The 12,566-nt window shown below is 43.1% G+C and overlaps 1 protein-coding gene across 16 annotated transcripts in view; it reads right to left on the bottom strand.

The window, feature by feature from the left end:
- ERC1 (ELKS/RAB6-interacting/CAST family member 1) overlaps positions 1-12,566 on the bottom strand; it is a 274,696-nt gene that overhangs the window by 66,052 nt on the left and 196,078 nt on the right. For all 16 annotated transcript variants that reach the window (XM_043441413.1, XM_043441404.1, XM_043441412.1 and 13 more), the window contains one exon: positions 15-159. In XM_043441413.1, coding sequence (XP_043297348.1) covers positions 15-159 — 145 coding nt within the window. The remainder of the gene's footprint in view (positions 1-14; positions 160-12,566) is intronic.

A 12,566-nucleotide genomic window follows, 5' to 3' on the forward strand; every position in this document is an offset into this window, starting at 1 on the left:
TCCATCAGTCATACCTGCTGCTTTAGCTGCTGTACCAGCCGATCCTTCTCCCGCTTCAGGGCAGCCACTTCCTCCTGAGTCTTCTTCTTCGAGGACGACAGTTCCAAGAGAGCTATGTTGGCATCTTTTTCACTGATGGCGGCCAGAAGGGCTTCCTGCCTGCATGAGAGAGAACGCGCCCAGACTTCAGCCCTCACGGCCATCCTCTTGGCTAACTACCATCATCACCCCATTTATGGGGGTAGAAGCTAGGTCTCAGCTGCCCAAGTTCACACCTGAGCTTGGGGTCTGGGCAGGAATCCCATTCAGGTCCTCTTGACTCTAAATGTTTTTATCAGATCGTTACACTGACATCTGAATAAAGAGTTCCTTAGATCCAGTTGTAGTTAAACTTGGAAAAGTATACAACATTAACAACTTTTTTTTTTCCCCAGGTAAGAACTATCCTGTCATTTACATGTTTTACTGATTTGACTCATCCTTTTGATAAGTATTCTGTGGCTTCCAGAGAAACCAGGTACCACTAAAACTGAACACATTTTTATGTACAGAATGTATAACAAACCGCAAACATTAGTAAACAGGATTTAGGAACCCAGTCAGCTGTTCCTGGGGCATCTATGGATCTCTTTATCTCATCAATACAAAGAAGTTTCCAGTCAGAGCTGTATTTTTCATACTGTTCATGGTGTTCTCAAGGCAAGAACATTGAAGTGGTATGCATTTCCCAATTTCAAAATTGGGAAATCAGTACATCAAGGCTGTATACTGTTACCCTGCTTATTTAACTTCTGTGCAGAGTACATCATGTGAAATGCTGGGCTGGATCAATCACAAGCTGGAATCAAGACTGCTGGGAAAAATACCAACAACCTCTGATATGCAGATGATACCACCTTTATGAAAGAAAGCAAAGAACTGAAGAGTCTCTTGATAAAGGTGAAAGAGGAGAGTGAAAAAGCTGGCTTAAAACTCAATATTCAAAAAATGAAGATCATGGCATCCGATCCCATCACTTCATGGCATATAGATGGGGAAACAATAGAAACAGTGACAGATTTTATGTTCTTGGGCTCCAAAAATCACTGTAGATGGTGACTGCAGCCATGAAATTAAAAGACGCTTGCTCCTTGGAAGGAAAGCTATGACAAACCTAGACAGCATATTAAAGAGCAGAGACATCACTTTGCCAACAAAGGTCCATCTAGCCAAAACTATAGTTTTTTCAGTAGGCAGTTACAGATGTGACAGTTGGACCATAAAGAAGGCTGAGCGCCAAAGAACTGATGCTTTTGAGCAGCTGTGGTGCTGGAGAAGACCCTTGGGAGTCCCTTGGACTGCAAGGAGATCAAACCAGTCAATCCTAAAGGAAATCAACTCTGAACATTCATTGGAAGGACTGATACTGAAGCTCCAATACTTTGGTCACTTGATGCAGAGAGCCAATTCATTGAAAAAGACCATATGCTGGGAAAGACTGAGGGCAGGAGGAGAAGGGGACTGACAGAGGATGAGATGGTTGGATGGCATCATCGACTCAATGGACATGAGTCTGAGCAAACTCCGGGAGACAGTGAAGGACATGGAAGCCTGGTGTGCTGCAGTTCATGGTGGTCGCAAAAAGATACGACTTAGTGATTGAACAACAACGGGGCTTTATTTGGCAATGATCTGCACACTTTGAAACAACAATTTAAACTCTACTGATTCCACGTGGTTTAGCTAAAAACTATTTTTGGTTCATATCCAGAAGGAAAAGAAGGTGGGATTTTAGGGTGGGGGTGGGATGTTGAACTAAGAAATTTACAAAATAATCAGAAGGAAGCTGGTGAACAATTAGTCTCATAGTCCAAATGAATTCCTCTGGAGCTCATCTTTTATGGAACAAGTCATCTGGAAGAAGACAGCTTTGATTTACAGGAACTATATAAGTGGCCTGAGCTTTTGACCCGAGGAAGTGCTGAATCTGAGAAGGCACTGCCCAAGTTTAACCTTGCTTCTGTCTCTTGTTAAGATAATTAGGCTTCAATAGCAGTCATATGGAAGAGTTTTAGTTCAGCCACAAACTGGAAGGCTCTCTTTTGAATGTTCTGACAAGGATATTCCGTATTTGGATGGGGAGGTCTGGGGAACTCTGAACAAGCGGTCCTAACAAATGGAAGATGTAGGTCAGTTTACGTCACGGAAATGAAGATTTGTTTAATGAGTCTTTGCTGTTGGAAGGGAAGATTCACTGACCCCAGGATAACTTTCCACTGTCCCTACTTTCTGTGACTCTAAGAAATGGCAGATGGCTTATCCCATGAAGCTCTAGTCGACACCAAAGGGATAACGACAGTCTAAATATATCCACTGACCACTTGAAAAAAATATGTTAAGTGGTGAAATGAGCTTAAAGGTGAAGGAGTTCAAGATGGTCTCGCTCTGCGGTTTCCTGCTGATTGCTGTCATCTGTTCCCTTTCGGGGAGCACGGAGACTGACAAGCTGGAATGAGAAATGCACTTTTTCAAGAAGGGGGCTGCGTTTCTGTGCATCCAAGTCAGAATCACACATTTAGCAACAGGCAAGTAACAGAAGACGAGTGAAAGAGAAATTATTCTGTCCAGTTAGACCAAGTCATGAGAATGCTTGCTCAATGCCAGACAAAAGGCCACGGGATCTGAGTTCCATTCTGTGCTTAAGGAAAGAAGCATGACAATATGAAATACTAATAAGCAGCCTATGTTGTTGAAGCATCTTGACTGAATTCAAGCATCTTGACTCTTATAAACGATATGCTTGGCCAGCTAATATGGTAGAGTTATTCTCTGGGGTAAAATGTCACATTCTCCAAATGCAATATAACAGATGACAACTCAGACTCTAAATTTTAAAATAAAGGATGTGGCATTGGCGTCTGGGCCATTGGAATGGTGCCTCCTTAATAAGATACATGTTTTGTAGACTTTTTCCTTTTTCTATATGATTCAAATAGAAATTTTATGTCATGGATGCTATTTATTTCTTATTGAGTGTTCATTATATAGCTCATTGATAATATGCTATGAACTGCACAGAATCAAAATTTCTCTCCCAATACCCAAGGCTCTCACCCTCTAAAAATTCCCTAGCAGATTAACATACCACTGTCCTTTCCATTTTAAAAGTACACTCTTGATATTGATTTCTTACATGTGTATGTGCCTAAAAAGGGCAATTCAAGGTCAAGAGAATAAAAGGTTTTGATCACACATTGTACATATGATGATGTTAACTTGGTAATGTCAGTATCTTTTGTGGGTTTATTAGTTTTTGGGTTTTTCTCTTGCTTTTGGAAGAAGACAGAGATAGTATCAATCTATCTAGATTTTGGTAAATTTGCAACAGACACCACAGGGGAGAACTTCTTGAGAATAATTTGGGGGATGGGCACAAAATGTAAAGGTGATAAACCATAATTCATCTAACTTTTGGGGAATAAGAAAAAGTCCTGTTCCCTCAGTACAAGTGATAGTAAAGACAATATCAGTAGGTAAACTTACAGGGCTAAGCTTTACAGGGAGCATTCAAGTGTCTAAATTAAAATTTTAAGAATACCCTGCATTTCAGAGGAACGGAATTTAGACTGAAAAAAAAAAAGACAAACAGCAAAAAATTTTATTTTAGTAGCCATCTATTCTTAATATTGGAGAAAGAAATGGCAACCCACTCCAGTATCCTTCCCTAGAGAATCCTGTGGATGGAGGAGCCTGGTGGGCTGCCGTCTATGGGGTAGCACAGAGTCAGACATGACTGAAGCGACTTAGCATGCATGCATGCATTCTTAATATAATTGTTTCTTTGAAAAACAAGATACTTTCTGACAATGAAGTCACATCCATTCATTGGAGAAAAATGGAAAGGTACAGAAAAGTATGAAGACGAAAAAAATAAACAGTTCCTTTCTAATCAGAGTCAATGACTTGTGATCTTAAGGTCAGCTATTCTAATACTACTAAGGCTTATTTCAGAGAAAATGAGGCTTGGTGGGGACGGATAATTGACCTCAGCAGCTTTGCTAACTGAAGGCTCTCTACAGAAAAGAGCACTTGCTGGTGGGACACCTTCCGACTTCAGCCTCCATAAGCCCACAGCAGTAACACATAAAACAGAAAAGGGAAAGTACACAGACCACAGAGAAAACAGGAACCAAAACGCTCTCCCACCCAAATTACTCCCCTTGTTCTGTTAGTGGCTTTTCCTAGTTATAAAGCAAAAACTGAAAAATGTGCACACGAAACCCTTCAAGGTGATTAGTGACCTCCCACTGCATGACCAACAGGCCACCTGACCTGCATAATGAGGAGGCAGTAACAGAAATCTAACTTTAAGTCATTAGTCTGGTCACTCCATCCCTGGGGCTTTAACTACCCGAACAGCTGAACCTGCCCTTTGACCTGTGAATGCTAACAGAATCAATATGTCTCAATAAGTTCAGCTGTGGCAACTCAGCTTCAAGAAATGGTAAGACCACCTCCTCTGTCCCCTCCCTCTTCCAGCAGATTTCATAAGCAAAAGGCAAAAATCCACGGCAAGTGAGGCTCAAAATCCTCCGGTGATTCCTGAACCTTTGAGGATGATCCATGAGCCCTCTCTCACTAGTGACTGAGAGAAATAACCGCAGTGTTGGAATGACGGTGACTAGTAATTTAAGAGTCCTAGATAAGCCTGTGGGTGTAACAGAAACGCAAGACAGAAATGGAGTAAGACTGAAGGCATGTTAGAAGGGTTTGTTTCTCCCTCTTCCTCCAACTGGGTATTTCAAATGGCCTGATTATATCATCATGTTTCATAAATTCCATAATCCAGAAAACCTCCGGAGAGCGAGCAGATGAAGCAACAATGAGATTGGTGGCTCTGGACGGACCTCTGTCAAGGATGTGCACGCAGAGTCTAAATCTACCCCAATGTTAAGGTAAATCTGAAGTCCTGGTTCTCTCACAAAGGCCCCCTTGACTCAAATTTAACCAATTAACTATCCAGAGTGAAATCCTTCGCTCTCCATTTCACTTGGTGAGCAGGTCCCCTTCAGGACTTGCTTCCTCCAGCCTCCCTTGACGGAAGTCTCGGGGAGCAGGGCAGACACACCACCTGCGAAAGCTGTGAGTGTGGCTGTCGGTGGGCCTGGGAGGGTGAGCCTGGCTGAAATGCCTGATCTTCCAAACTCTGGTTCCTGAGCGTCTTCTGTCCTCTCCAGCCGCCTTTACTAAGATACCCAGAACTACCTTTAATGTAAATGTCACATTTTCCAGCCATTATAACGAAACTCTCATTCAATGTTAACTGAATCTGAGGCCCACAGACTGCCAACACTGAAATGATTTGACTTCCTCTTGTTCCCCAGAACCAATACACAAGTTTGGTTGGATCCTCCTTTTGAACAGTTTTTAATTAGCCCACTGCTGTGTATCTGGCATGCTCACTACTGTGGTCCCACCTGCCTTTTATCACCAGCCTGCGAGATTCTTAAAATGCCTGCTTTGACTTCGCCCCCTTCCTACTGTCCAGCCTCATCAGGTTTTTTTACTCCACATCAAACACCTGGGCCTAATACCGGACCAGCGACGATTTTCAACCCACTTTTTCATGAATGTCCTCCAGGACCGTGTGTTTCCACGTGGGGTCATGCTCCACCTGAAAGGCCTGGGCTCTCTCCTGGGCTGCTGATTTCTCTCTGTTCTGCACTCCTCTCCAGGGCATTCATGGTTCAGGTGAATGGGTAGTTGCACTGTGGGTGTCCTTCAACCCATCTCCACATACGGGGTCTTTAAAGTTTCCTTTTAATGTTTCTACGAGTTTATTGATCTCTAAATTTATTTGGCTTGCTAATTTTTTGTACTTTTTTAAAAAAGTCTGTCCTTTTAGGGCTTCCCTGGAGGCTCAGCAGGTAAAGCGTCTGCTTGCAACGTTGGGAGACCCAGGTTCGATCCCCAGGTCAGGAAGATCCCCTGGAGAAGGGAATGGCAACACACTCCAGTACTCTTACCTGGAAAATTCCATGGACGGGGGAGCCTGGCAAGCTACAGTCCATGGAATCGCAAAGAGTCGCACACGACTGAGCAACTTCTCTTCTTTTAACTGTGAGATTTCAGTACAATGAGTGAGATGAAACAAAAATGGTAAGTGCCAATAAATCGTATGGGCTGTTAAGTACTGAAGTAGGTAATACCCCAGACAGAGAAAACTGCCTTGGGCTGAAGACACGGCAATTCAGTGGGCCTATTTTGGCAGAGATAATAATAAAGACAGAGAAAGTGACATCCATAGAAGCAGTCACGTGAGGACACACTACATGACTGGATGAATGGGTTTCTACAAGGACGGACGGACTGAGGGGGATGCTGAAGGTAGCTTTGAACTGGAGCACAGATGGTCTGGGATAGCAGGAAGGAGTAAACACAGGCTGTGAAATTCTTGAGGGTTCTAACCAGAACCCGGCAGACAGAGGGTACTCAAGATGCTGAAGAAGAAATGATCTGATTTTGAATATAATACAGAAGCATCAAGAGTTCCAGAAAAGTACAGTGAGGTCTAGAGAAACAGACTCAGAGGCAAGGAGAGAGATGCTTCTGGAAGCAGAAGGGTCAGGAGGCTGTTGCTAGAGATGCGCCAACTCTCATGTTACAGATGTGGAGAACTCTCACGTTACAAACAAACATGGTTTAAAGGACAAGGAACAGAATGCTGCTGACTCTGCATTCCTGAACCAACAGGAGGACTGCGACGAATCACTACTCTATTCAAAGAATATGGGACATAGAATCAGTACTGCATTTCTGTTTTGCCACTGGAAAGAAACTTGCAAACATCACTGAACACAGACTGTCTTAGGACACTTGGGTCCAGCAGCGTGTGCGGGGGTCCCGGCTCCTGTGACCTGCTCCCAGCTAGTGGCCAGGCCTCTGCCCACACAGCTGTGGTGCGTGTCCCAGGTCTCCACTCCTGAAACAAGGGGAAGAGACTGATCTCTGCTGAGAGACACACTGGTGAGGGAAAGGGGAAGAGACGTCATTCTGGTGTGGATGGACTTCATCCAGTATTTCAGAAGTCTCTGAGAAGAATCAAAATTAACGCAAAGGCAGAAACTGCTGGTAGGTGGAGCTCAGTAAGATCACCTAGAGGAGGGCATGGCAACCCACTCCAGTATTCCTGCCTGGAGAATCCCCGTGGACAGAGGAGCCTGGCGGGCTGCAGTCCACGGGGTAGAAAAGAGTTGGACGCGACTGAGCAACTAAACACGGCACCCAGGGCTCAGTCCAGGAGGCTAACTGAACACTATTCTGTGCAGGAAAGCGGAGTTCAGGTTTTCTTCTCACTTTTTTTTTTCTGAAAAATAAACATTTTGATATATCCAACCCACCACAGATTATGACAATTTTGGAAAACCCGACTTTTGTTGTGATACCGACACTTCAGTTATAGAGCTTTCTGCCTGCTTCTGAAAAGGGCAAGAACTTGATGACTGTATCTCCAATTTGTATGTGTGTGTGTGGGGGGGGGCACAAAACCCAGAAGCCTGTACCTTTACCATTTGTTTAAATATAAAAACTGTAATCTAATGCACAAAGAGGTAGAAAGCAGATCAGTAAGCGCCTGGGACTGCGGGTGGGGGCTGCCGAATACCTGGAAAGGGACATGGGGACCTTCGGAAGTGGAGTCCAGCTTGACTATGGTGGCAACTACACAGTGTACACATTTGTCAAAACTCACCATACTGTACACACGGGCACCATAAATACGGCATAAACTACATTCCATGATTAAGTCTTCCTGCTCCAAAATAAATGTCCTCGATTCCAGCTCTCCTGAGACCACTGAAAGTTTAGTATTACCAGTATCTAAAGATGATCCTTTTTATCCTGTATTTCCTTAAAATACAGCAAACATTATCCATTTGCTTCCTTCATAAAATATACCTGTACTTAAACTTCAAGTGAGAGATAAGTTCTTCAAAGAATTCATTTTAGGAAGTTATTAATACATAAAAACATTTATTTAATAATGCTGCCAAATTTTTCTTTAAAACTGGCTGCAAAATCTGTTACATTATTCAAGTATTTGGAATTATGGCAAACGTTCTTTTTATTAAACTGAATTTAAGTTCTGATCTCAAATCTGGGCACTGAAGTTAGACAACAAATCAAGACGTTATGTTTTTAGGACCCCAGTGAGGTCTAAGAATATGTTTATTTTCAGAGGCACCTAGTACACTGGCTCTGGAAGCAACCCTCGAGAAAAGAATTACAAATATATTTTTAGCAACGACGGCACTAAGGGAATAAGTGTGAAACTGTCCAGACGACTGTTCTGAGGCTCAGCTGGATCCTCTGTTCCAACATTCTTTTTTTTTTAAAGCTTATTTATTTACTTTTGGCTGTGCTGGGTCTTCGTCCCTGCACGTGGGCTGTTCTCTAGCTGCAGACAGCGGGGACTACTCTCTGGCTTCGGTGCGTGGGCTTCTCATTGTGGCGGCTTCTCCTGCTGCAGAACATGGGCTCTAGGGAACACCGGCGTCAGCAGTTGCGCCTCCTGGGATCTACAGCACAGGCTCCGTAATTGTGCAGCATGGGGCTTAGTCGCCCTATGGCACGCGGGAATCTTAGGTCTCTGACCAGGGATCAAACCCGCGTCCCCTGTATCGGCAGGTGGATTCTTAATTAAAGACCAGACCACCAGGAAAGCTCGCAACATTCTTACTTTAAAAAAAAAAAAAAAAAACACTTCTTCACAACAGATCAGGATAACTCAAATCTCCTCTAAACAGTACTGTACCTAGAGATTCCCTTCTCTGGGTAGGACATCCATATTCTTGTTTCTGATATTCTAAGTTTCCTTACTTTTGAATTTTACTTAAAGGAGCTTGCTCCTCGTGTGTAGTTCAGCATGGCCCCCTGCCCCCCGCCCCACGGCTGCTGGGGTGTCACGCTGCCGTGAGCCACTGTGGATCATGTGGATGAAGGTAAAACTGCAGGAATGGCAGGGCAACGAGAGGATGATTCTGAACCCCTAAATGACTTTACAGAATTAATATCCCAGTCTGGACTCTCAAATGGAAATGAGACAAAATTCTCCGTTAATTTTGTTGGAGCAGATGACCATATGTCCTAACTACTTTAATTAAATGTTTCAAATCCACTTAGCATTTTGTATACATGAGGGATAATCTATGAAAAACCTGCAAATAGCAGAACACACATATAACTGGCATCTAAAAATTAGAAAAGAAATTAAGAGACAAGAATTAGCCTCAGAATACAGCCCTAAGGGGGGGGGGCGGTGGGGAAAGGCTAGAGGAGGAGGGAATACCTTGTTAAGATATAATATCTGCTCATTTAATAGGTCATTTTGCTTACAGATATGGATGTGATCACATGGGACTGCAGCCCACCAGGCTTCCCTGTCCATGGGATTCTCCAAGTAAGAATACTGGAGTGGGTTGCCATTCCCTTCTCCAGAGGGATCTTTCCAACCCAGGGATCGAACCCTTGTCTCCGGCATTGCAGGTGGATTCTTTACTGTCTGAGCTACCAGGTAAGCCCCCCTTTTGATAACATTAAGCTGGGAATTTATGGTGAAACATTACACCACGAAGGAAGACAGTACATTCAGGTGAGAGTCCCAGGCTTGGTTCTCTACACAGATTTTGCTTGTTAGTGAGCTTTCTCTCGGGTTCAGTGTAGATGTGATTCCCGAATTCCACCTAATGTTCACCTGTTTCCAGAGAGAACACATAAAAATGAAGAACGTGTTTTACCTGATCTAAAATGAATTGTTCATACCACAACTATGGATGGTCGTCTTAAAAGAAAAACAAGCCTCCACTGACTGACTTTCCCCTAAAGCTGCTGTGCCTTCCTTCTCCCCATCCTGGTCACAATTTTTCAGACTTTCAATACAATACTGGAGCCCTGATTTCAAGATGGCAGAACTAAGACCTGTCAGCCCCCCACCGCTCCTCTGGAAAACCATCCCAGAACACCAGGACAACAAAATGCAGAGACAAACCCTACCTTTGATGATACAAGGTTTACGACATACCGAAGTACAGCACATACAGAGAAAACAGACATGCAAATTCTCAGCACCTGAAAGTTGACCCAAAGTGTCTGCTGAGAAGGAAGCGGGTTTACCTGTAGAACCCAAGAAGACCTCAAAGATACTCAAGTCCACAGCAGTGGAAAGGTGTGTGAGCCAAAGAAGTATACTGGGCTTGCTTTACAAATAGTGGTTCTCAAACATAACAGAAATGACTATGAACAGAAGGCTGTTCTCTGCTCCTGACCCATGGGATCTGAATCTCAGAGGATGGCTTTCTATACTTTTGAGAATCTTTCAAGAAGGTACTTGAGACACACTACTTTACAGAAAGAACTGACTTAAAAGACCAACAGTAGACCCACACTCTTGCCAAGACTGCATTTTTAATATTTGTATTTGCTTTTCCAAATTCACTAAGTACATCAAAACCTTCCAATTCCATTGTAAAAACAATCAGTTATTTTACTCTAAAATTCTGACGACACTGCAGATCCTCATAAAATGGACCATCACTGGGCTTGAAAATATTGTGGACTCCTGTGGTGTGGCTCCAGCCAACAGACGGTTTGGAAGGCAAGCATCTTATAACGTATTTACAGGCAAATTTCCTCCTTGCCATTTTCATGGCAAGGGCCATCACAGGACAGGTGAACTTGAGGATCTTCTGCTTTCTAATCTCTGCCTTTAAAAATAGCTGGCAAGCCCAGGGATTTTTTTGTTGGGGATTTACTCAAATCCTACCAAAATCCCTAGTGAATTATGTCTTAAACCCAATGATTTGTGTTGGAAATCTGGGGTTGGGGGGTAAAAACAGCTTAGCATGAGCCTCAAGAGATGAAGTTAAGTAGTGGGCTCATAGTAACATCTGGGGATGATGTGTACAAAAAGATTTATATGGCCTTTTCCTTCATTTTGTCTTTACTGTTTTATAATAGTATGTCCTTTAGGCCTGCCGCATGTTTGATGGTATAATGCGAACAGAACATTCCAGAACACGAACCTCCCTTATAAAGATACAGTCCCTTCAAAATAACAGTCTGCTGGTTATCGTCACATTCTTACTTTGGGCTGGATCATTTACTGTGTCTTCTTTTCTTAGGAAGTTTCTGCTTCCAAAGGAAAATAAAGTCTTCTTACACTGTGCCTCAGAACTCAAATACCAGAACCCTTCCGTTTATTTAGATGTCTGTTTTAAGAATCACTGAATGCTTTAAGCAATTAATCCCTGCACTTTGTCACTGTCCCCCTGTTTACTTAACCTTTTCCAGTTGGAGATGGATAACATGTCCATGCCAGCTGTCCACACGATGCTACCGTGGGGCTGCCTGCCTTGCCTTTAGCTCACACGGCACTCCAATCTGCCTGCTGGGACACTGGCTAGAAGAATGCCAGGGTACATGGCCCTCACTCTCCATCTCAGGCACAACTGAGGACTAAGTGTGCCTCAGTTTCATAAAGCAGCAGACATTACACAGAACATCTCATGTCTGGATTTGGGTACACTGTCTGAAAAAAAAAAAAAAAAAGAGTAGGAAGAGTTCCAATGAGTAAACATCCCAGATACTCTTCAAGCTGCCTATGAAGCCTTGAAAGCTCTAGGGACACATTTGCGTGACTGCTAGGGTGCTGGAGATGCTGGGGCTTCGGAGATGCTGAAGATCACCAAGGCGTTTGTTGACCAAAACAGATGAAGACAAACTCTGCAATTTGTTCCCTTCCTGTATTAATGATTCAACAATTCCATCACTCATCTGCTATCAAGAGGTTGGTGAAAATCATAAGACCAACTCCTCTTCTACATGGGTTTGGAATGAAACATCTGGTGGGGAAATTCCATAGGAAAAGAAAAGGCAAGTGGCTTGCTTGCATTTGTTAGATGAATCGTTACTCCCATCAGCTAGAATCTCATCTTCTCTGCATCCTCCCTCACGTTCCAGCCACTTGTCAAGTGCCAGACATAAATTAGGAAGTGGGTTCCTACACCCATCCTTCCGTTGTGTGTGTATATATAAATGTACATATATATATATATATATATATATATACACACACATATATATATGTAAGGTGTATATGGTGATGGAAGGCAATGAAGGAGGGGGAGACGTAGAATCTTCTGATAAAATTTTTTTAAAAATTTTGACATTTTCCTGCATTAGCAACGGTAGTGTTTATAATATTGGAAATACGTTTGAAACTAATAAAGCAACAACTATCACTGTACTTCTCAAAGATACAGGAAAAGGATAATTGGAAATATTCTTTCAAAAGAAGTTTTAGAATTTACTATAAAGTGTAAGTGAAGTCGCTCAGTTGTGTCCGACTCTTTGTGACCCGTGGACTGTAGCCTACCAGGCTCCTCCGTCCATGGGATTTTCCAGGTGAGAGTACTGGAGTGGGTTGCCATTTCCTTCTCCAAGGGATCTTCCCGACCCAGGGATCGAACCCAAGTCTCCCACATTGTAGTCAGACGCTTTACCGTCTGAGCCACCAGGGAAGCCCCCATGGA

This window comes from Cervus canadensis, chromosome 21 (assembly GCF_019320065.1).
Source record: "Cervus canadensis isolate Bull #8, Minnesota chromosome 21, ASM1932006v1, whole genome shotgun sequence".
Classification (NCBI taxonomy): domain Eukaryota; kingdom Metazoa; phylum Chordata; class Mammalia; order Artiodactyla; family Cervidae; genus Cervus; species Cervus canadensis.